Source organism: Egretta garzetta, unplaced genomic scaffold (genome assembly GCF_000687185.1).
Source record: "Egretta garzetta isolate BGI_Z169 unplaced genomic scaffold, ASM68718v1 scaffold136, whole genome shotgun sequence".
NCBI classification, from domain to species: Eukaryota; Metazoa; Chordata; class Aves; order Pelecaniformes; family Ardeidae; genus Egretta; species Egretta garzetta.
In genome coordinates, this window is record NW_009260066.1 from 5,258,278 (window position 1) to 5,284,454 (window position 26,177).

The following is a 26,177-nucleotide window of genomic DNA, read 5'->3' on the forward strand; positions in this document are numbered from 1 at the left end:
TGCCCACGTCGCCTGTCCACATGCATGCACCTTTTGCTGTCTGAGTGCTGCCCTCATCGACTCCAAGCTTCCAACGTGCTAAAGCTGTATGAAGTTTTAAGTCTCAAGTCCTCAAGCCTGTAGGAGATTTAGCAGTATTTCATACCTATTAACGCTCTGTTGGTGGTCATACTAAGAGCGACTGGATTTTCAGTTCAAGCTTGTTCTTCTACAAACCTGTGGCTGTATTCATCGTTATCTATCATTGGTTGCATGTTTTCATGATACACATTTTTTTAGAACAAAATGCTTTTCTAAAAAGCAATAAGCACACACACAAAAGCAAAATTCTGAATTCCACCACCTATAGGGCTTTGTATTACTTTGTTCCCTACCATGTTAACATCTTTACATCTGTAAAGATGTCTCTGTGTGTTGTAAAACACAAAGGATTTGAAATCTGAAGGGAGAATTTCACATGTCCACAAGCTGACTTCTTCCCCTTGGGGGAAAATGCTGCTGCAAATGGCACTCATCTCTCTTGCTACGCTCAGTTCATTCTCCCTCACCAAATACTGGAGTCCACTAGGGGAAGGGAAAATACTCTGCAAAAAGTCAATTCACCAGAAGTTACTAGAGCAATGAAGATGTACAACCCGATGCAAAGCAAGTTAAGAATACAATGGTAGATGCTGACTATCTATGAAAAAGAATCTATAATTTGTAAATTATTTAAAAATCTGACATATTATTGCAAATTAGAACTACTTTTTTTCCCCACGGCCAACCAGCAACCCCATCACAACAGCCCTGGGATAATTAAAGTCTCCTAGAGTAGCTCAGGCTAATTCTTGATGAAGTCTTCAGTGTCACTAAAAGCAAGAGTTCACCCAATGTGAGTTTCTCCAAACTTACCCAATTTCAGTGAGAAAGGAGGGAAAAGAAGATGGAGGAGGATCAAGTGTAATGGAAAAGGGATCCCTAACGTGCAGACTGGGAGCAGCTGGTGAGACATGAGATAAAGGAGAGCACAACATCATGACACTCTCAAGGGACAGGAAGACAGAAAAAGAAGTATGTACTGGATCGCAACTGGCAGGAAATTAAGGAGGATGAAACTGAGGATGAGTTAAAGACGATAAGACCCTCAGAAATGGTCAAAAGATGGTGCTTCGTACAAGAGGTATAAACATTGTTTTATGGAAACGGGATTGAGGTATCTTACAAGGAGAATTGTGTTACTGTATGACCGTCACCTCATTTTGCTACCTGTTCTTACTGTGCCACGTCTGATGTAAGGCTGTACATACTTTGAGGCAGGACTTGCTAGTGTTCATTAGAATACAGCAAAATTGCAAGAGTGAGTGGAGAAGTGGGTGAAAGGGTGTAGTTTGCTTGGTAAATATTGAGGTGAAAAAAACCCCACAGAGTAAGACAATGTATAGCTGAGAAGCCAAATGAGGATAAAGTTTTATTGAAGCAGAGGGATATGACAGTGTATTGCAGGAGCTGACATCTTCCTATATGTAAAAGTCTGTTGAGGACCCTGAACTCCTTCTAAGCGTGAAAAAAAAAAAAGAAAAAAGAGAAAAAGGAGTAGTTGTAGCCAGATACCAGGAAAAGATAGAGCCAAAGGCAGATAGCAAGAGAGATATTTGAGAAAAGGGAAAGACACTGCAGTCATGGAAGAGTTTTGTGTAAGTTAAAAGATAGCTGCAAAGATCAGACAGATGTGTGTGTATGCATGCAAAGCAGCAGTTTTAAGTAGTGAACTTTACAAAATTCAGAGAAGATTTGGTGGGTGATCAGAACTGATAACATAGAACCTCAGTTAGCAAAGAGAAAAATGGAGGAAGTTTGTGTTGTTCCTCTTTTTTCTCTACTAGTGATTAGTGGTATGGCAGAGGGGAACTGAGGAGGTGGATGTGTGTTGGCCAGAAAACGGAAGATATGTTTAATGGGATGAATTTGAAAGGGCTGACCTAGCAGGAGAACTTGAGTTAAAGGTAGTGACCACTGAACCAGCAGAGGAATAGAAGCCAGTTGGAGAAAGAGGGACAATAAAAGCAGCAGGGTCAAAAAAATTGATGGATTGGGGGCTTAGAAAGAGCTGAAAGATGAAGTGGTTAGTGATTTGTGGAGGAATGATTTATGTGCACACAGAGCAAGGATCAGTGTATTAGACTCAGTGTCTAGGAAACAGAATCAAAACCAGGACTTAGTAAAAACTCACTGGAGGTCTGCTGAAGCTGAGACAGTAGCTGCTGCCTTGACATGAGAGACGTGACAAGGACAGTGAGAGAGAAAACAGGCAGTTACTTTCACCTTAAATCAGCAAAGGCGTGATGGCTGAGCTCAAGAACCACAGCAGATTTCTGTAATATGGTTAGGGTTGTAATTACATTGGCAGCCAAGATGCAAAACATTTCCCTGTATTCCTACCCTGAAATATGGCCCCTGCAATCTACAGGCGATGTCCTTTCTGAGCTCCTAAGCAGTGCTTTGGCACTGGGTTCTTGTTACTCACAGTAGTGTGGCAGTGAATTATCACTGAAATAAGTTGTGTTACATCCACTTCTGTTTTACAAAAGCAAGGAGAGAATCTGGCCTCATTTTAAATAAATGCAAAAAATGCATAAGGCACCTACCTGTCTATTGTCTCTGACATTTACTCTTCCCCATTTCCTCATCGCTGTAATTATTGCCTAGTCCTGTACAACTGTGCTGATAATGTTAAACAACAAACTTACATGGTAAGTTTTTTTCTGATGGAATAGATAGGAACTGGATGTATTGAGAAACTTCTAGGGACAGATTGGAATTCTAGTTGTAAAAACACTACTTCTGTACCAAAGACTGTGTACCAAATGCCACAGGATTTTGTAATGAGAGAAAATGTAATCTCATTTTAAAGTAAAGAATTACAAATCTTCTAGTAATTGTATCACAGGATTTTACATGACAGCTGCTGAATATATTGTTGTTGGTATTTACATACAGCACTTGGAAGTTAGCATGAAGATGAAATTAATCTTTTTTTCCTCAGTGTCGAAGGAAGCCTGCACAGGTTCTGCTATTCCTTAAAATAAGTTACTATATCCAGCAACCAACATGCACTTTTTAACTGAAGCAAAATTGAATGAACGACTGTGGTGTGAGTGGTTTGGTGGGTGAGGACATAAAGGCTTCAGTTTTAAGAATCCAGTTAACTCTAAACAGAAGTCTCAGAATGAACATTTTTTTTGCGGAACTAATACATACCATAAAACCTCCACACAGATTTTGGTAAGACTCACAATAATTGTCACTGTTGCTTAAAATGGATAAACTCAAGTGCTGAATGCAAATATTTTCTCCTTCATGAGTACACACTGACTTTTAGTTACCTGTGGATGTTCTAAGTATATTTACCGGGTAACAACTGAAACACATTCAGCTGGTAGGTAATTTTTGTGATCTAAAGAACTCAGGTATACCAGATTGCATGTTAATCAACTCCATTTTGAATGAGGCAACTGGAAAAGACCATCTCAGTTATATTTATTACATTTAAATAAAACTCTACATGTGTAAAGAAAATATAAGCTGTTTGTTTAAATCATTAAAACAAAAGACCTTAAAGAATAACAGTAACTAAACTTTACAATTCTCTTAATAGTAGCCACTCCATTTTTCATCATGACAGATGTAATCAGAACATACACCTATGAGCTGGGTAGGACCAAATTGTTTGATTTACAGCAATACAAGTATTAAAATGAATGCCAAATATTTTTTGCCTTGGAAAAAAGTATAATGTTTGTTAGATGTATGACACTTGGTGTCTTCTGATACTTCAGATAACAAATTATGGCCTGAAGACTCATTCCTTCAGAAATGCTAAACATAATTAATCCCAGTAATTAAACTGAAAACATTTGCTTCATAAAATTAACAGCTTTAGCCAGACCTACATGAAAATTCATGTAATTTTTCCATTTGAATAGCAGAGCTTTAACTTAAAAGTAATTAACTACATATTAGAGACCTACTGTTTTGATTTTCTATGAATATAGATTGTTCAAAGAAGTTATACTACATTCTAATGACGGATGACACAGTTCTACCACAACCAAAAAGTAACTAAATAGTTAATATTACGCTGAATGTGAACTGAAATTGGATTCTAAATTAAAGACCTTTATACGGCTGACAGTTATATTTCAAATTTTCATAAGTCTACCTAAAAAAGTTTTCTTTCTCTCATACTGTGCAGAAATCTGTGAGCACAGCTATGCCCTTTTCTTCCACTGAAATGTAGATATTGAACAGTCATTTAGTTGGAAATGATCAGATTTAATAATACTGTCTGATTCTCAGCTGCTGTTGATTGCTCTGGAAGAACAAGATTAAAAACTTGTAAGTGTGAAATCTAGCTGTCTGAAAGCGAATAAAAATGGACTCCTTACAAGGAAAATATGTGTAATGTAGTCAGTTTAACTGATCAATTTAAATATTTAAATGTGTGGCAGATTTATATCCTGTACCTAAAAATATATCCAAACTATGCTAAGAGTGAAGCCATTTCTCAGACTGCACACTTTCATGGGCTCTATTCCTCTACTGTTCTCGTAACTGTGATGTTAATTACCAAGTAAAGGCATGATAATATGAAACCCTTGTTCAAAACCTACGCCATGCACAAGTACTCCTTTAATCCTCAAACAGTATGGGTATTGGTGTGGCTTAAGTATTTCACATTACAGGCAGAACATTTTAAAACGTAACAGCAAAACAGTCAAATGATTGAATTCAGAGCTGACAGAACATATGAAAAAAACCATAAATGCATACTTCATTTGGCCTTTTCTGCCTATTGTGAGATTACTCAATTTAAATAATGTTTATTTCAATTACCTACTTTTATTTGGCTCCTTTTAGAGGAGTGAAAAGGGATGCCCACCGAATTTTGGGTACAGACAGAAAATTAGATGTCTGCATGCAAAATTCCCTATCAGCCTACCCAAACTGGCCCATGATTTTTGCAGGAATGGAACTTTCCTGGTGCAGGGGGTGCTCTTTCTGAAAATCTCAAAGTTACAACAAAACAGACATTATTTTAAATTTTACATTTTCATTCAAGTTTCTTGAAAAACCACAGTCCTCATGATCAAAAGTATTCATTCATGGTGAAGCAAGTAATAAACCCCTAACGACTGGCTTATTTGTCTATTCCCACAAGAAATCTTGCAGGAAGAAGTAAAGATATCTCAGGAAACTTTTCCTGCTAAGAATATTCTGGCTTTTTGCCACTAAAAGAGTACAGGGCATTATTTTGGGGACAGAAGTTGAATTCTGCTGGACAGGACATGGTCTTACCAGAGCTAGGTGACAGGAAAGGCTTTATGTCTATATAGGACATTTGAAGTAAGAGAGGAAAAGAGATGATGGAGAGGAGGAAGAAGTTATGTACTTTCCTCTTAGTCTGAACTCACATAAATTTTTGTTCTGCTGTCAGAACCTCATCTTCTAATGGGGGAGAAAATCTGCTGGGAGGTCATGAAGGAAGCAAAACAGTATCATCCTGTGTGTTGACATGGGGATAGGCAGAAAAGTGATATATACTCCTGGGTTGCAGTCTTTGCCAATCTACGGTGGTGTGACTGGGACACCTTGTAACAAGTGTAACGATGTCTATTATAGAGTATTTTTTCTCCATCAGAACCATTTTGTATGTAATTCACACACATTGCTAGTCTCAAATGCATGACTAACCCAGCTGAAGATTCCAAAAGGACCAAAGTCTCATTTTAGACAGCATCCAGATTATTTAAAAATCTGAAACTAACACCTTTTAAAAGATCTGAATTAATTTAAGTGTATAGGCCAAGGTGTTCTGTAGCATTCATGAATAAATTTTCACTGATCTTTAAGTCAGGACCTTATTCTTCCAATAGTTTTTAAAATAACACCCTTAGATGCCTAGTCAGTTAGGTACTTTGAAAACAGGAGTTGCATAAATCACATAACCAGTTTTTTAGCCATCACTCTGAGTGTTTTGCTGTTACAACAAAATAATTGGAAGCTTCATTTATTTTGTGTGGCTTGAATAATGATTATAAAGTAAACTGACGTTTCTGCAAATATTAGAAGCTTAAAATTGAACATTTAAAATTTAATTTGATAATTTTCAGCAATTGCAAATAAAACTTGCCCTATATAATTTTTTTTTAAATAATTGCAAGGTGTCTCTAGCATTCTGATAGTGTTGCTTTGATATTGTTATTATTACATTATGGTAACAGCATTCTGTGTGGGGTAGCTGAAAAATTTGTTATTGAGCAGCTTGTAAATAAACTTTTCTTACGTTTTATTAAAACTCCTTCCTCTGTAAATAATCAAAAATCTATACAAGTCATTTGAATGCCTTAAAGCAGTGATTCCAAATATTTTTCTTCAACATCTTTTACAGTGTATTTTTCAGTTCCTCCTGGATGGAGGACTTTATAACTTTTGGAGTGAGGAGACAAGGCACACAATGTTTTCTGGAGAGCAGGTCACCAGGAGAGACAAGGAGACAAGGGGGAGATTCAGCTGGGAGGCAGTGGCCAAGGCATGGAGGGGACAAATGGGACAAACAGACAAAGCAGCACAGAAAGCTGGACGACAGGGAGCGCGAGATCCCATCGCAGGAGTTTCTCCTGAGCATGCAAGACTCATCAGGATAAAATTTACAGCTCACAAAAGACACGGATTCCCTCCAGACTCTGCTGCACCATCTCCAACCCCTGAACAAATACTCCATTCCCCCTTTTCTGCTCTCCACAACCTCAGGGAAGATGATCGGGTCTCTCTCTTTGAGTACCTCTGTCTCAGAGCAAAGTAAAAAAAGAATCCTCACAGAAGACAAAATCTTACCTCAACAATATCCGAATTCGTTCGACTCTCATGTGGCTCATTGTACTCGGTGTATTTGAGCAACACTTTGTCCATATCAGTGCTGGCATACTGGAACAGTTTGTTGGTGCTGTTGAAGATGATCAGAGCAATCTCACAGTCGCACAGAACACTCAGCTCATAAGCCTTCTTCATTAACCCAAATTTCCTCTTTGTAAATGTCACCTGGAAAAAAAGAAAAAAAAGGTCCGTCAAAAATCCCCAAGCTGATCTTTGTAGTCCTTCTTTTTTTGGAAATAAAATGTGTGATTGCTATAGTCTTTGAATTGAACACGTTCAGACGGCAGATATATAAATATAAATATAATTCCAAAATAGAATATGTGTGTGTGTTAGGTAAGTGAGGAAATATACCTAATTCTCACTGCACAAAACTCGAGATACAGGTAAAAAACATGGGACATCTTCATCAAGTAGCACTGTGAAATGTTTATACTGCATCTTTCTCTGTAACTTTAAAATTCATAAGCTTTTTATACTGCATACATCTTTCCCATCAATATTTTAAAACTGCACCTCGTTCGTGGCTGTAAATAGTTTGAACATGTGGAGTCAATTCTTATTTTTGATAGCGATTGACATTGATTCCATGCCCCCCAACTTCTGCTAGATTTTCAGTGGAAAAAATTATTTGATACAGAGTTTATGTTGTGTGAAACAGATACGTATTTCGTATAAATACACTCACAACAGTTTTGAAGAAATATCTAGTGTTAAAAATTCAAACACTCATGTGAGAAATGAGAAAAACAAAGCACGAATGAAGAACAAACAATAGTTGGCCAGCAACAAATGCCACCTTTGAAACAAGGTCTTTCCTAAACACAGATGTAGCATACTTTATTTCATTTCAAATTAGATGCTTAGAAATATGAACTGGCATTTTTTAGTACAAAGGACTTCAGGTCATATTATATAGGAAAAAAATAGGGATATGCTGATAAGTACTCGGTAGGCCAGCTAATGCCCTGACATCATGCAAAACCTAGGCAGTATGAAAAATTTCGTTACTCTGTACAAAACCATAATTTTCCACAGGGACTGTTTTGACAACGAAAGACCTGCATGTCGAATAATTTTTTTTCTTTTCTTTTCTTCACTAGCTTACAAGTTCCAGTGAAACATGTGACCCAGAATGAGAAACTACCGTGAACTGTTTAAGCTAATTGTATGGTTGAATTTTTCTCCTTCTTCTGTTTCTTTATTTATGCAATTTCCATTAAGTGTATACGATGACTAGGATTTTTTTTACATCTATTTTTTTCTCTAATAATTTTCAGTGACAAGAGAACATAAGATGAAAATACGGTTTTGCTACGCCCATTATTAATCAAACGTAACATGTAGTCAAGGTATTTGATATGTCAAGGACAGGCATGGAACCAAGTTCATAGGTCTGCCTAATCCTGCACTTGTTGCTACCATTCCTTAATACCCATAAGCAGTAGCACCTCTACACTTTAATGCTGAGGCAAGAAGATTCGTCTGTACATGGTTCATATGGCTGCTGTTCTATCTTGTCACGCTCCTAATGCAAGTTAATGCTAACTGCGACCCCAGATTACCTTAAAATCCTAGCACATCAGGCCATGGAAAACGTGACCTTTAAGTATTGCTAATCCCTATTTGCTAGTCCATCTCAGAAAGATGAGGCTCTGTGCCAACACTATGAACATTTATTCTCCCAAATGTATACTGCATGTTATTCCTCTTATTGTCATTTCAATCTCTTTAGCCTCTGTCAACATACTGTTAAGAAAAGATGGATTGCCATTAAATACAATTATTCAAGCATTTTAAAAACAGACTTTCCACAGCACTGGTCTCAAGTATGTGTAATTGATAGTAAGTTCTTTCTAAATTTGTCTGTCTCAATGGCTGTTGATATTTGGAATGAATAATGAGATAGGTAACAAAACTTCATTCACATTCTGAAAAAAACCCTAGTCTTTCAAATACTCCTTTAATGTTTTCTCTGATTACTGAAAATTGCAATACATTTGTTGAAACATACATATATAAAAGCATGTTTTAGAAAAAGCTAAACATACAGAAAATAAAATGTACTAACTCAACATATTTTTCTGCATCTAAAATGCCTTTCAATCAGCTTTCTGACCACAGTGCAGTAGGTGGAGTGTCTCTGTACAGTATGGTTTCTGTTGCACAGAAACCTCAGAATTTAGCATGTTACAGCTTCTTACCATCAAAGTACACTCCAGTACAGAAATATCTTTAAAGCCACTGTTTGTGTTTACTGTTAGGTGCTCCTGAACATTTAGAATAACCACACAGCTGTGCTGCATAGCACACACTTATTTCATAATACTTATCACCAGAATGGTACTGGTTAGAGTTCCTTTTTGTGGAAAGTGAAAAAAAGAACAAATCATCTAGACCATTTTTTTTTTTCTTTCTTTAAAATATAATCTTAATTGCTCGGAATTTGATTTGTTTTTAACTCCTTGATCTTTCTAACATTTTCTAAATCTATCAGATAATGCTTTCTGCCACTGCTGATAAATGCATTAAAAAAATTGTTTCTACTACTGTTTCTATGGTGATCTGGAATATTACTTTTCTTTTTAAATACGCCATTCATTGCGGCTTATCTTTACATATATTTTACAAATATATATGTAATTTATCATGCTTTTACAACAGTTCATAGTAGGGGTGAACTTGTATTTTCAAATGTATAGTGAAAGGTCAGTAACTTCAGGGAAGATTACGAATATTCTTCAAGCCATTTAAAAACAATGATCTTTTTTCATACTTTCTTCTACATGGCTACATAAGGAAGATGAATATACTTCTCTTCCATATGCTAAAATACCTTGTGAGCAATACAAGTAGACAGCATCTTTATTACTTAACTTTTTTTGCGTCTCAGTTTGTTAACCATTTGTTACATTAACCATACTCACCCAAACTAAAAGTATATAATAAATATTGTCTAAGCTAATAGATAACATTTTACTATAGCAGAAATTTTGTTGAGTGATGAAAACTAGCATAAATTATTTAAAATGTTTGGTCTCTTTTGTCTAGGTGGAAGGCAGTGTGCAACCTACGCTTTTAAGAAGCTTTGACTACACTTGAACTGACTCAGTGCTGAGAATGAACGAGACACACACAGTCCACACGAACACAGCTTTTGAGTAGCTGTAGCCACAGTAACAAAAAATCCAGGTGGTGACATAAGCCTTACTGTCATACACTGCATTCAAAGTTCTCAGTCATGGTAGCATCATATAACAAGGGACAATGTCATTTTGTCATTTGACATAAAGAACACCAGTGAGAGTGAAAGAAAACACACATACAGAGAGACAATCCATCAACATATTTGAAAAAAGAACATCCAAAAAAATGCATGCATTTCAATATCTGATTAATACTTAACTTTTTTTTTAGCAGCAAGAATCAAATCTCTACATCTTCTTTCCTGACAATATTAGTCAAGATATGATTAATTATCCCTGCAACCTAAACCACTGCTAATTTGTAAGCGTTTTTCAGTTCACAATTTTTCTCCTCTTTAGGCGAATGATAGGCAATTTAGGAAGTCCTCCTTTCTGGGGGATATTTTTTATAATGACAATGTGAGAACTGGGGAAAATGAAAGTGGAATGGAGGGAGGAAGTGGAACAGATGAGAGGCCAGCATTCAACTGTCTTTAAAACCTTTTTAAGCATGTGTATATAAAATAAGGTTGGGAACACTGTCACAGTTTCTAAATACTGTTATGAGGTGCTTTTATGCATGGTTTTATAGGTATTGCAAAAACAACAGTGTGTGGAGAGCACCATTTTACCTCTGAAACATCAAAAAAAATAACCCAATTCCATCCCTTCATATTAGCTGGAAACCCACTAGTCTATTACTATTTGTCTTAGGACTACGGCTATTTTACTTATTTAAAGGTTATTTTTAAAATTTGTGGTACCAAGAAGGCAGGTTACTAAGGTCTGCAGCATTTTTGTATATGAAGAAGCATAAATGCCGATGACTTTATAGGCTGTGAGCACATCAGGTGCTGCTTTCAAGTACTGGGAAAACAACAAAAAAAACCCACAACAGTGAAGTAGCCAGCTTCCAACTTCCTTGATATAAATCAAGGTGAGATTTGTATGCAGTTTGGATGAAATTCTGACTAAAGGTGAAACCCACTGTATGCGCTAAAGTAAAGGCATTGACAAAAGAGGGTTGTTAAAAAGACATTTTCCCACTTCAACTCTTGCTTGTCTTCAACACCATGGAAACACCTCTCCACCAGCTCTTCATGCATAAAGCTGCAAGAGTCTTCTGAGAGGTGGTTCATGGACTAGTCATTGCAATGTCTGTAAGTGGGGCTGTAGACAGCCTGAATTCAAGTGGGCATATCACACACTGTGGTATGCTTCATTTAGAGGAAAACTTGGCCCAGAGCAGCCTTTCTTGTTTAATTGCTAGCAGGTAAAACTTACCGAAACTAAATAAACTAGAAGGTAACGTTGCTTGGTGGTGAGTATAAATTGTTTTCACATGCTGAAAGTTAAATTTAAATGTGTGTGTGTGTGTATGTGTAAATGGTAACAGTGGCCACAGGTAATAGCCTTTATTTAGCTAAATTTGTAACAAGGATGTGCTTCTTATAGACGTTAATATCTCAGTAGAGGAAAAGAAGCAGCCATAAATTCTCCCACCTAATGAACAAAGCCTTCAGGATACATTATTTATCTTTGTTGCAATGCAGTCTTTGTTCCTTTCTATATTTTTTGGTGGAATTTTGTTTGGGATTGTTTTATTTCACTTTATCTCTGTTTTTGATTCAGGTCCTTCTAGTACTTTTTCTGAAATGGCACATACTCCGAGAGGCTGAGCCATAATGGCACTCTGTATCTGTCACTAACGGTTGCAGAACATGTGCTAGCATTATATGGTTTGAAAGTAGCAGTCCTGTGATCTTTCAAGCAGTTCAGTCCAGCCAGTGGCAAAAGATCAGTGTTCCCCTTACTTCTTCCTATCCTGATTATAAAGATATATAGCTGCTGATACAGGAAAATGAGAGAAACAGGGAATTTGCACATAATCTTTCCTAAATACATTTCCTGCCATTAAATATGTATGAGTGACTAGCAAAAATCAGGGAACGCTGATACACAGAATTATCTGATATAGACGCTGCCTAGTCAAGAAGAAGTATTGTTCTGTTTTTTCTTATTTCATCTGGAATGTCTAAATTTCTGACACAGGGACTAGAACAAGCATGGGAGATATGATGTATGTGACAAATAGGAGGTACTACGCGAGCAATGTACATAACTTCAAACATAATGAAGTCAAGTTAAGTTGGCCATGTGTAAACCAAGGGACTCTTGACTAAAATGTCACTGACAGGCACCTAATCGTATCATACATTGAAACCCCAAATAACTCCTCAAGAGGCAACAAATCCTTACAGTAACCCTCAGTGGGACTGGGAAGCAGCACCAGTGCAGGATCCGCTCTAGACAGACCTTTCTTTATGCCATAGCTGGGCACGCCGCATTAAATGAAAGACCCTTTAAAGAGCAGTGAAGGACCTTCAGCAGCCTGCTTCAATGTTCTTATAACCCTCCAGCATAACTTACAGGGATGAGACAGCAGTGATTTATGCTGGTAAAAGAGCTATTGTTGTGCAAAGCCTCAAGCGTATTGAGCTACTGCTTGCTGAATAGTCCAGATAAAGAGGAGCTCTAATCAGGATGCTCTAAAATTATAGCTATAACAAATAAAATGTTCATGATTAATCTGTATAAAAAGGAAGGTTTTGTACTTGTGTCTTAGGCTCCATTTTTAGTATTTTAGTACATAAATAACAGATCAAATAAATACTTGGAATAGTGATATTATTCAGTCTGCCCAAATATGACACATGATAGTGGATCTCTTTTTTCTTCCTTGTAAGTAAAGGGAGGAGGGATAATTGGAAGATGTGTTAATTAACAGATGATATAGCAACTCAGAAATTAGTAGGTTAGGCAGTATCAATATGCTTCTCACTTTAACTTACAAATTAAGATCTAAAACCAGACAGGGAAGCAAGAATAATAATGGTTACTCTCTGATACTTCATTTCTTTTTGTTGAATCAGAGAGATAAGCTTAGGTCCATTATATATTGAGGTACAGATACGTACATATTTTAGCAAAAAACATCATCTCTATCAAAAACACAGTAGCTAATGCAATATACAAGAAAGCTGACTTCTTTTTTTTTGGTATACTATCACCAGTTCTGGCAGGTACAAATAGATGTTTAGGGTAAAAAACATGTTTACTAGTTCTGTGCTGCTAAAATGTTCGTAAGGTAAAGGTCAAAGAATATTTCATTCCCTGCTGAGCAAATGGTCAGGAAGCACATTTGTCTGCATTTCCTGTCATAACAGGAAGAGTGTAACTTCTTCCTCTCCACAATGGCTTCAGTTCTGCTTCCCACCTCCAGCTCTTTCTCCCCCAGGGCCTTCCAAACCATTCCTTGCAAGACAGCAAGGCTGTGCCTGTGTCTGCGCTGTTTTTCAGCTCTGCTGTGTTGGCAGATGCCTCATTCGCTACTGCACTCTCTTTACTTAGGCTTCTTGCTCACACTTCAAATTAAAAGTAATTTGACCTAAATATTTACCTTATGCTAATTCACTCTAAATTATGCTCAGAACATACATTTGTAAAACAAGCATACTTAACCTTAAATATAGTATGTTCTAGAAATTCATGGTTCACTTCACCAGCTCTCTTAGAACTTTTTTTCTCGGGTAGTCTGGCATAAACCTGAAAAGTGCTGCCAGAGTTGTACACGCCACTACAGTTTAGGAGTCATGAAAACTTGGGGTGTATTCTTTGCTTACAGAAACCTAACTTCACCTCTGAAGAAAACAGGACCAAAGCCTAACTGTAATGCTGCATTCCACGTATATGCCTTATTGTGTGCAATTTAATGTAAGCCAGAGATGGAATTCAAACATGTAAGAGATAAAAAGCATGTGATGTTTAAAGACAAAGGTTCATTAAACAGGATGATGCTTAGTTGCATAGTTAAGCAGTTCTGATTTCATATGAAAATATTTCCCTGAGGTAAAAATATCATAAAATCTCAGATCTTGGATAAAATGAAGTCACGCCATGAGGGAAGACTGAAAATATCAGGAAACAGGTGGAAAAAAGCTTTCTGTCTAACTTGTGCTCATTAGCACTAATATGCAAGGCTCTTCTCTCTTTCTACAGGGGAGTTTCTGATTCAGCCGATAGTCTCTTACTCTTTCCTTTTAAATAGAGCTGAAACACAGCTAAAAATAGATATACGAGGCTGAAATTAGTTTTGAAACTAGCAGCATTAGGTATCGAAGTCAGTAGAACAAATCTAGGTCTTCCTGCAAATGGTCATTTCCCTCCAGGATATTCTTCCCCTGCCCCATAACCTCACTTTACTTATCTGCTTTAATTTGTTCCCTATTGAGCTGATAACTGCAGTAAGTCTTGGTTTATAGCTTTACAGATTTGCTGGAATCAAAGAATGATAAAAAGTCTACACATGAAAAAGTTAAGGAGCAAGTGTTTGTTACTGTCATACCCCATAGAATTAACAGACGTGATACCTTAAAAAGGGTGCCTTACTATTTAAGCACTTTCACATTGAAGTGTACACTTCCTATGGTATTTAGTAACACTTAAGCTCCCAGCAGCTTATTACAAATTGAAAGAGATGTTTTAAACGCTATGCAGAATCATTAGCTAAGCCCAACTCAGTTTTAACTGTGAATCTGAAAACAGCATGCTTCACAAGCAGGAAAAAAAAAAGCAGAACTAATGAGCAAGATGATCAGAGGGATAAAAAATGGCGGATCGCTGTATAAGACCTGATATTTCTTAATACTAGCTAGAAAAAACAGTGGATTAAAAGCAAGAGGGTGTTCCAGATCCGATACCAGAATGTCATTAGGTCAATATGCCCTCTTTCCTGGGTCAATGTACCTCTGGATTTAGCTCACAGACCATGGATTTAATGAGATATTTTGTAAGTGACCTTGTGTAATAGTAATACAATATCATTTACGTCATTACACCTATTTATTTTAGGTCTGGGCAGCCCTGCCTGGACTGTTGAAAAGAGACTTTCAGATGATCGCAGTCTACAGCAGACCACAAAAGGCCCTCATTAAAACTAACAAAATATTTCAAACTGATGAAGAACAAAATGGAAAAAATACAAGGACTTTACTGAGACAGATGAATGCACTTTTTCCTTCATGTCCTGACCGTAACAGAGTTAGCTGAATTATTTCTTTCAATTAAGAAAACACATGAAAATAAAGTTCACCCATGTTTTTGCAAATGCCCTTCCTCTTTTCTTATCTTTTTTTTTTCTTTTTTTTTTTTGAACAACCCAGAATTTTTCACAGCAGCCTTCTCCAACCTGCCTGATTGAAATTTCTGCACAAAGAACTTGTAGCGGTCAGGAGCTTCCGACATTAGATGTCAGTGCTAATATTTTTGGCTATTGGTTCTGTTGGTGATGTATGTATCATGTATGCAGTCTATGCAAATGGACTGTTGACAAGGCTACCATGATCTCATGAGCAACATGACCAGAGATTCATTCCACATTTAAGAAGACTATATTATCCAGTGTCGCAATAATAAAAGAAAGTCTCTGGTCACACTGGCCGCTTGCAACAGGATTCTCTTGAGAGTTTTCATTTCCATTTAATATCATGATGGTAACTAAACTACACAAATAAACACACATTTACTGTAGCCCTGGCAGTTATTCATACTCCTCCTGTGGCTAAAAGCAGAGTGAAAGAGAATTTTCAGATGGGTTTTTTTGAAACTTTCATAACTAAAGAGAATTTGTCATCACTCACAAAGGATTCAAACATCCTTGACACCTTTGTCACCACGCAGCAACTAAAAGGGCCAGGAAAATACAGCAGAATGGCAGCCCACATGAAACAGCGTTAAATTAATGGCTCCTCCTAGTTAAAAGCCTGAATTCTGCACTCACTGAAGTCACTGACAGAGCTCTTACACAGTCCAGGGTAAAAGGACTGGCCCTCTAATGTCTAGGTTGCAGTAATTTTTCTTTAACTTATCCCAAAATGTCAAAGTTTCAAATAGTTTTTGGAAAAGTGCAGATCTTACCCCATATTGCACATTTCTATGAGATTTGCAGCCAGACATCTGATTCTGGACAGTTTCAACTTGCATTTATTACCAGTATGGTCACTCAAGTACACAAATCCAACCAACTAGACTGGCTCCAAAGAAATCCTCTTGAAGGGAGGTCAGCACTATCTTTGTCCTTCCCAATCCACTCATACAAGCACTTTGAACAGCAGGGGAGTCTCCTACCATGGCAGACAGTAGTGTGGAAGAAAACAGCTGTTATACTGATAGAGCAAGCGCTCCATTCAATGGTTAACGTAAACAGCTAGTCGGGACACTAGGCAAATGAGTGGAAAAGCAAGAAATCACTGAACCACAGGCCTTGTAACAACTTAAACCCTTTTGCAAAAACTCTGCTATCCAAACAGATTCACCCTTGCACTGGGAGAGGGCAGAAGAATTAAACTATTGCTACATCCCCTTGTTCAATACAAGTTCCACTTATTTTTCCCTGCATGTGCCATCCTGCAGAGCATTTATGTGCTTGAAAGCAGCTGAGGATGCACTATCCATGTATATCATACTCCCACCTAACGTGCCCGGTATTGTGAAACAACACTGAGTTTGAATATAAGCAACAATAAGGCAGTTTCAAGTCAACACGTTTGCTGCTGTTCTTGCAAACATGTTCCAGTGAGGTAGTAAGAAAGAAAAGAAAACAAGTCTTCATCCGTATCAGGGTAAACTGAACTACAAATAAGCTTTGTGGAAGTGTGCTTCAGCTGGCATCTTAATTTCGTTAATCAAAAACTTTTAACATGGGTTTTTTTTTTTTTTCAGTGCCACCTCTTAATCTTTTCTGTGCATTCAAACATATTTAAGTAATCAAATATAAAAAAATATAGTAATAGAAACCGGTTGCTATTTTAAGGTTATTGGAAGTGTGTAAGTTAGAAAACAAACTGATGCAGCTTCACTGAAGCAGCAATAGCTCATGAAATACATTATATTTTAAGAAACAGTAGGACTTGTGAAAGAGTACATCTCGTACAAATGGTTAAAAGATCAATCAGCTATTAGTGAAAATCCAGTTGTATTTAATCACATAGGTATCGCTACAACTAAAAAGCCTGATCCCACAGTCCCAACGAATCAATGGAAACCTTTTCATTGGCTTCACTGAGCTTTACATCAGGGCACTAAATGCAAAGAGGATAAAACCAGTAGAAACACTTTCTAAATTATGTTTTAATGTATTAGTAGAAATGAGAAGCAGAATTAAGCCAATTATACTATGTGGAGGGGAAGGTAATGTAAATCTATACCTTCAGCCTCACGGTGAATAATCAACATGATGGATATTATCAAAAGCTTACAAGATAAACACTTTCTGCACTAACGCTACAGTTGTTAGTATTCTAGTGTTACAGTTTTATTCCTAATTTTTAGTTCTGAAAGCTGGTGCTAGAAAATGAAGACTAGCTGTCTTCATTTTTTAAACTAAATTTAGCCTCTTGAAAGATCTCTCTTGGACACAACTGGGGATTAAGTTCTCCATAAATCTTGTATTTGAGTAAGCAAGTTGATACTGAGCCTATTGCATAAAATAATGTTGTTAATGGCAACATTTTGTAGTATCATTTACAAAATTCAGGCTCACTTTAAAAAGAAACCATGGTAGTATGGTGAAGTTCTAAACAACTAGTGTCTTAATGTTTAATGATAAATTCAGTTAATATTTCAAATCCAATTTAAAGTCCAAGCTATAAAGCAATTAAAATAAATATGGTGATGGTTTGATATTGCTTGAACTACTGTTTTTTGGCTTGACCCACAGCAACAGGTAACCTTTAGGGAAAAAACAAAATGTATGCATCATGAACATAAATTTGCTTTTAAACATAATTTTCTGCCATGGAGAACACAGGTGACTAGTAACACTACAGAATTTAAAAATTCTGTGAAAGCACATTTGAAGATCATAGTTTGTTGTTATGCCTAGGTTGAGTTCTTTATGGCTTTATAAAAGCTTGAAGACTAACAACATAATCTCTTCTTAAAAAACAACCCAAGTATATGAAGAAATTTATAGATCAAATGAATGGAACTAACATATTGATAGTAACTCAGTATCAAGTTCTTAAAAAACAGCTACTGAAGATTACTCCTAAATTGCAGCCACACGTATGAAGAACAGTGATCATAGTGTTAAATAATTTTACGGAGAGTTTCTCACACTTGTGAATCTCCAGTTTCAACAAAATATCCATCCATTTACATCAAATGTAAACAGCAGCAGCTTTTCACTGATTTAAGATGCCAATTGCTGAATTTTATTTTTCTGAAAACAGGAAAGCAGTTTCTCTAATTTATGACCATATTCTAACTAGCAGAGATAGTGTTGATAATATGTGACAGCTACTCAGCTGTTTTATCTAAAGCAGTGGTAATAATTAATTAACCAGTCCTGCTGGACCTATTTAGCTATTGCATCAGTAACAGAGACTGTTTCATATCTACAACACGCCAATATTATTGTATGTCGGTTTTAGAATGTGTTAGGCTGCTTAAATTCTTTTTAGAATTCATGTTCAGACAGGAAAAGATGAATTTTTTTGTGAACCAGTGTAATTTTTATATGGAGGTAAAGGTAGGACCACTGTAAACCTGTAGAAACGTAAATAATTTGGATCTGTGAATTTAAATGCAAGTGTTCCTGCAAATAAACTCGTATTATAATTTGAGTTCACAAAATACAGTACTAAAAGCCTGTATCCTGTAACAACTTGCAGATGGGTTTAGCCATGTATGTTACACACTGAAGTCAAGGTGAGTACAGAGGGGGCCCGAAGCAGAGCATACACATCAGTCTTTGTAGAATCAAGGCCTCAGGTAATAAATTCCTAACTACACGTGTTACTAAACTTGAAAAAACTGCGTGTGAGGTTTCTCATTGTTTCAAAAAGTATTTTTTCTTTGATAGTCTTCCACACATTGTGAATGTGTATACATATATTACGCACACGTATATGTACACAGAGTTACCACCTTTTTAATCACTTATAAGTCACCTTAGAAATATGATGCTCAAATAGAGTATTTTTGCTACTCACCTGTCTGTTACGTTCATCCATAATCCTTGTAATCTGAATCTTTTTTCTCCCCATAGTCCCCGTTTTTTTTTCTCTCCTTCTTCCTTAAAATTATGTATTTTTCCCTTCTCTTTTCTTCCTCTTTCCCGTTTCCTCAAAACAAACCTCCTTCTTCAGCACTTGCACTACTCAGTTCACAGTCCCCTGCATCCGTTCCTGCTAAACACAGAAACGAAATCAAATGTTATTACAAAATTGATAACGAGATGAAAGTTATTATATGGAGCTGATCAAGCATCCCAATTATAATTTAGCATACAAGTAAATTAAAATAAAAATTTAATGCATCTATAAAATAGGTAATGCACAGAGAAATAATGATTTAATTCAAAGGCTTCTTTTTATGAACAAACCTTCCAATACATCAATAAATAAGGAAAAGGACTGAAATACACATGGTCAAAACTTTAACGGAATTAGGTGTCTCTAGTTTTAAATATCACTCACTGCTCTAATATGAAAAATTACCTAAATCAGAGAGTTAATGAACCTTTCTGTACCTATGTATGCTAAGTAGGCCAGCTAATTCATTTCTGAAGGGAAAACAATCTTGTGTTTTGACAGCAGAGGTGATAATGTCCCTCATTATGCAAATAGGATGGACCTTTATTAAAGTGTTACTTGATATATGAGAGATGTCAGCTACTTTAAATCCAAATTTTTTAACCTTATTCTTTAAGAATATAGATTAGTACAAGTATTACTCAAGATACTTTAAGAAAACAGGAGTGCATTTTCCCTCCATTTCATTTCAATGTAGATTCTCAAACCTTCTAACGAATGATTTCTAACTAGCAAACACATACATCTTTCCTTATAAAAATTCTCGCACCGAAAGACAAGCTATATAGCACAGAATAATAGGGAGAGATGATAATTCAAGAACATTTTAAAAAATGTTTTCTCAGTTTTCATAATGCACTGATACTAGCCCCCTGAGCTTTACAATTCTGATTCTATTGCAAAAGTAAGGACAGTTAGATGCAATATACAAAAATACATAACACTCTACCCATTACATATTTCACAAAATGTCAAAAATCACAAAATTAATTTCTATCATATGCAAAGCGTTTTTAGCAATAACAGACCTGGCAGAAATACAAGAAAATACAGAAATGATGTTCAGGCTAGTACTAAAGTAAAAGGTGCAATTTTTTCCCCTTTTACTTTTCATTTACCACATTTTTACATCTGCATATTTTGACCAGAATAGCACAGTACTTTTAAACACAAAAGAGAAAAAAAAAATCTGAACAAGATTAATTTCAAATGATTTTTTAAAAGTTTTTATGTTAGATCCATAGTTTATTAAAAACATTGTCATGGAAATAAAAAATTATTAATTTTAAATCAGAAGCTGGTGTTTCCTTATTTATTTTAAGCCCATAGTCTTGCAGCCAACCTGATAAATTCTCACAATATGTTACGTAACACTAAGCCGATGTCCTGGCCATTTAATCCATTATTTGGCTCTGATTCAAAGCTACTGAGGTAGAAAAGCTAGACCTCACTCATTCTGATCTTCAATTCTCTCTTGATTTTCTTTGCATACATTAAACGTTAAGCTGCTGAAGTGTTTTATCGCTCTAAGAAAAAAATAAGTTAACAAATAAGCAGTCAGTCTGAGCTTTCTAACTAGCCACTGTGATATAATTAAGCTGCTGGGCAAAACAAATTTTCAAGTGTAACACTTCCTACCTTTCTGTACATGGATGACCTTTTATATTATTTGCTAGGCATATTTATATATGCCTAAATCATTACCGTAAAACAGAACATGGAACAATTCACGTTGTCAATATAATAAAGTGTAAAGTCTGCAAATTTTTTTTTGCTGCTTTTTACTTATTTGAAAACAGTTCAAGATTTCACTGCTTAAAAAGACACAAAGGCGCCTGATCATATTTACAACAAAAAAAGTCCGAAACTGTGAAATAAATTAAGTTGATTAAATGTATTTATAAAACTTTTTTTCCCAAACAAGGCTAGGAGACAGTCTTATCTGATATTCAGTGTTGACAAACAAAGCCAGTCTATTTTTAGAAACAGTTTTAAATTTCCTCGGACTGGGTTTCTTTCCTGTTTTTCCTATAGTCTTACCTCCAATACACAGAGCAAGTTAGAATGGTGTTTCCCATGCACATGCAGGACCCAAAGGAGTCTAACAGGCTTTCTCTGTAACGGTAAGCCAATACGCTAATCCACAGCAAATGCATATGGAACAATTTCCTTTCCTTTCATTCAGCTGAAGCCAGTGGCACTATCGGCTTACAGCACTACGCCTGCCTAAGCTCTTGTGCACTTCGGGGTGGAAGGCCAGGGTGGACAGATTAGAGCAGTGGTGACAGGTTAGCAAGGATGAGAGCTGCTCTGCAGATCAAGGCGCCGATGCTGAGCGAGTTCAGAAAAATCACTGAAGACTGAGAAAATCTACCAGGAAGGACAAAAATCTTAGTGGAGGAGCAGTATGTTGAGTCCCTCCCACACACTTATCAGTTCCACATTTAAGACCAGTCTTCAAACAACAAAAGCTTCTACAGACAGCTTCAAGTCAGAACACTTAAAACTGCTATGATCTACACAAAATCATCTTAAAGTAATTCCTACAACACTTGATGGGCAGAATTTTATTTTTCATTACCTGTAGTAATCCACTAACTACACTAGTTTTAAGCGGAAAAATAGATGTGCAGGAAGAAGTTAACGGGGAGCAAGGATGATTTGGTTATTAAATGTTATCATAAGACCTGAGAGAACCTGAGGGAGAAGACAGAATATGTCAGGTTACATATACCCAACAACAAAGAAACACAATTTTGCTTCAATAGGCAGTGGGTTAAATTTTCTTGCATTGATGAAAAAACCCCTCTCTCTCATATGCTTTTTGCTTATTGGTCTAATTTCAAATAAACACTTTTCAGTTTTTCTAGCAAATTTATTTCCTTTTTAAAAATAATTTCTGCTATTTTTACTGCTACGAGAAACAAATTGGTAATGCTGTGGTATTCTCTATATCTGTCTTACTCTTTTACACATACATACATATCACACATACTGTTTCTCGTGCTGTTCTTTCTATGTGTTTACTGATAGTTCTATTCATTTAATCAGGATATCCATTTGCACACGTACATGTATAAAGCAGATAGCTGGATTGATTCCAAATCAATTAGGTTCAGATGAGTAAATCAAGACATCTGATTCACGGACTATAACCTTCAAAGGCTGGTGACTTCCGAGTCAAAGAGAACATAAAGAACTCTGGAGACCAACAAATACCCATGGCTGCTTTAGGACTTCACCAGTGTTCTCAATACTTTTTGAAAGTTCTCGCAGGATTAAGGATTACATGTTAAGTATTTAAAGTTCCTGTTAACTGATAAGTTGTATTTCACCAAGACTAATAAAGCACACTAGCTAGAAAAGTTGAAGGTACTACAAAATGCAGCTAGTCCTGCAGGCTTTCATTATCCAAGAGAATCTAAAAAGGAACTAAAAATAATTCCAGAAGCTTTGTTGAAGTAACTGTCCACATAAAAGAAACCTTCCAACTTAATGACATGGTTACATGCAAACAAATTGCATTTAAAGAAACACATAGTTACATGCTATGGTGTTACAGTCTTCAGCATTTTTTCTTTTTGCAAACCCAAACATAAAAAAAAAAATAAAAAAATCAGACTGCTTACAAAAAGAGGAACTTCATTTTTGGCGGGCTTCTGTTCACTATATGATTTGGCAGAGGCAGTGGTAGCTGACAGAAGATTGATCTGAGCCTTGAGAAGGGAAAAGAGCTAATGGACAAATGCAGCAGATCACTCAGCCGCTCCCGTCTCCCTTTCGTACGTTCACACTCAGACACAGACACGCGCGCGCACATACACACACACATGCACACCCACTATCCCCTCTCTGCAACACAGAAGAATCTTGACAGAATGGCAGGAAACACGCACAGAGTGGTCAGGGAAGGATATGATGTCAGCAACCATGAACAATAAAAGGTGTAAAGGTGCTTCCTTCCCTAAACTGTTCCAGAAGCGCAAAATGGGAACCAAAACTCTCCACTTCCTTCTCTGAGCAGAACTGTCTGAATCTGCTCTGCTGCAACACCCCAGACAGAGAGTTCTTTGAACAAGTCACACCAGGGGCAATAAGGAGTATCAAAACAGGAGAGTCAAAATATTTAATTTATAAACAAGGAGGCAGCCAGAGAAAAACTACGTTAAAATGTGCTAGGCTTTAGCTTTTTCATGGTTGCTTTACAAAAGAAACAAACTTGCCATAAAGATGTCCCTGTTCCATTAAGCGGCTTGCATTCTGAGTGGATTAATTAGGTTAAAACTAAAGAACCAAACCGAATTTTTTTTTATTATCCTGATGTAAGGAAGCAAACAAAAATCCTGCTGTCCCCATTCTCTTACCATTCTCGTGTTGATAAATAGAAGTAACTTCAAAGATCTATGAAATCTTTTTATGCAGGTCTTTCTGTTTACTCAAAAGAGTTTGCAGTCATATTCTAATCACTTAAATGTACTCAGTAAGAATACATCAGCTACTTTTCTGATGAAAAATTAGCTGCAAATTCTGCAACATAACCATGAAAATCTGCAGCAAGGAACACATATTCAAATAAAATGGTCACTGAAAATGTTTTCTGCAAATGCCCTAGCTGACTGTGTTCCAGATACAGACAAAGGCAGCCACACAGTGAAGAAACAGCTGGGCATGCTGCATCAAATAAAGACAGTCATCATTTTGGGTCTGTCACCTTGAGCTGGATAAAGCTGAAAGAAATACAGAAAAGGGTGAAGGTAGTGATCATCTCTCATGTTATCGGACTGAAATCAGCTGTCATCAAAGATAGGAGTGGTCTTTCACATTAAGCGTGGTTTGGTAGCGTGATCATCAGTGAAGACACAGTTTGGGCCATTAATAGAAAGGTTATCATAAAATTATATATGTCATCACCACGGCAATATATCAGTAAAGCAGAAATGGGCATGATCTGCAGTATGCTTACCCAGGCAGAAAGCCATGCAACAAATGAATCTGAGTCATCTTAAGGTTTCAAACATCTGTCCACAACACTCTGATTTAGAAATTAAACATAACCTACATTTATGTGTTTTGATCTTATGGCCAGACTGCCACATGAAAAGGCTGGAAGGGAGTTCATTTTGATCTACTAAATTTAACTCTCAAGATCATGCATTTTGCTATGGGAAGTACAAAACAAACATTTATGCCATCACGGATGTAATGTAACAGATGAAATACTACAGACTGCTAGAGAGAGAGTATGTAAAACTGAAAAAGTCTGTACATAAAGAAAATATTTGCAATCTTTAACTACCAAAGCTTATTCCTCTTTTCATTTATCTAACCTGATTTCTGATTTATGGCATGAGTTTAACTTGTAACGGAGAGAACAATTCAAGGGCAATGAAGGCAGGTGTAAAATGTTCATAAACTTGCAAACTGCAAAATCATTCCCCATATTTAAGTGGTTGAAGTTTTAGAGAAAACTTGAATCATTTGATCTGAATTCATATTTCACTAATTTTACTATTGATTTTGAAAGCATTGGCTGATTTTGTAAGATTTTCTATTCCAACTGATACTGCATTAATTTATTTATTTGTAAAGGATAGCAGAACGTGTTTATTTTTAAGTCGGAGCTTCAGCAGATACACCTTATTTCCTTTTCGCATTTACATTTGAACATATTCCTGTTACACTGGCAATGTAGCAAAGAACTGCAGAAAATTCCTCTCTTTGAGCCAAGTTACTGTCTTGTAACCAATACTGTTATTTGTATGCCCAGGAGGAAGAGGCATGAGAATATCCTGCACTGTGGATTAGTTGGAATTTGGAGTTAAACAGTCCTGAAAACTAGCTGCAAGAATACTTCATCTCCCTTGAATCAGGCAACTGTGGTCACTGTAGCTTGCAACTCAAATACAGTACCAAGCTATCTCACAGAGCAAGAATTTATGCACTGTGGGTGGAAGAGTTTCACTTGCTATTGTTTCGCCAAGTTCCCCTGAAAAGTTTTTTTGGGCAAACTAAGCATCATTGCCAAAATAATGGAGAAGATGGTACTACCTAACAGTAGTCCTACACCATTATGCCACAGACCCTGCTTTTCAAAAGACCCTGCTTTTCAAAAGACTGAGTTGTCCAGATGCTGAGTATCTAGTCGGCAGCCACCTATCGATGCAAGCTGATCCGTGCCTATATGAAAAGGAAAGGAGTGACTTCAGCTTACCTTCCAGAGGATGTGCTGAGAGTCATCCATCAGGCACAGTGAAGGAGGGTTTTCTGAACAGCACACACATGTTCTACCAAACTGGGACACGCTGATAAAGATCCATGATAGGAGGCCAAAGGCCTTCCAAGTCATTGTGGAATTTGCCACAGACAGTGAGTCATTCCTTGCAGTGGTGCACCAAAAGAGGAAGCAACCACCAGCAATCTAGATGAAAACTGGTTGCCTGCAACCCAGTAAGAAGAGGTATGTGCCTGCTACGCTTGATGAAGAAAGGAAGACTTGGCTAATTTACAACATTTTTGAAGAACAGATGAAGAAGAATATTTGATTTGTAAAGCAAAGAACGCAGACAGTACTGTGTATTTTAAGGAAAGCAATTAAGTGAAATGCTAGTATACTAAAAAACACACCTGCAAAAAGTTGATTTTAAACCCACAGTGACTAGGAGGTGATATTTCAGTGTCTACCCATCATGCAGTTGGAAAAAATGGAAAGCAAATAGTTTGAAGAAAAAGTTTACAGGTTTATGATTAGGTTCATGATGTACCTTTGGCAGCTAGACAGCCATAATGGGAGTCTGACCAATAAATATGGAATAAGATCCCTGAAGTGCCTGGGAGACTGGCTCAAGCATAACAGTTTATTGAATCAGACATGCTAATAATACAAGGGAAAAAATAAAGGACTGAAAACTGAATCAACTAATTG

At 36.6% G+C, this 26,177-nt stretch overlaps 1 protein-coding gene across 6 annotated transcripts in view; it reads right to left on the reverse strand.

Annotated features, from left to right (window-relative positions):
* The window catches only part of MEF2C (myocyte enhancer factor 2C), a 125,074-nt gene that overhangs the window by 57,879 nt on the left and 41,018 nt on the right, over positions 1-26,177 (reverse strand). For 5 of the 6 annotated variants that reach the window (XM_009641151.2, XM_035896630.1, XM_035896629.1 and 2 more), the window contains exons 2-3: positions 19,154-19,351; positions 6,877-7,080 (exon numbers count right to left, since the gene is read on the reverse strand). In XM_009641151.2, coding sequence (XP_009639446.1) covers positions 6,877-7,080; positions 19,154-19,207 — 258 coding nt within the window. In that variant the 5' untranslated portion in view covers positions 19,208-19,351. The remainder of the gene's footprint in view (positions 1-6,876; positions 7,081-19,153; positions 19,352-26,177) is intronic. The other variant, XM_009641153.2, reaches the window with a different exon arrangement.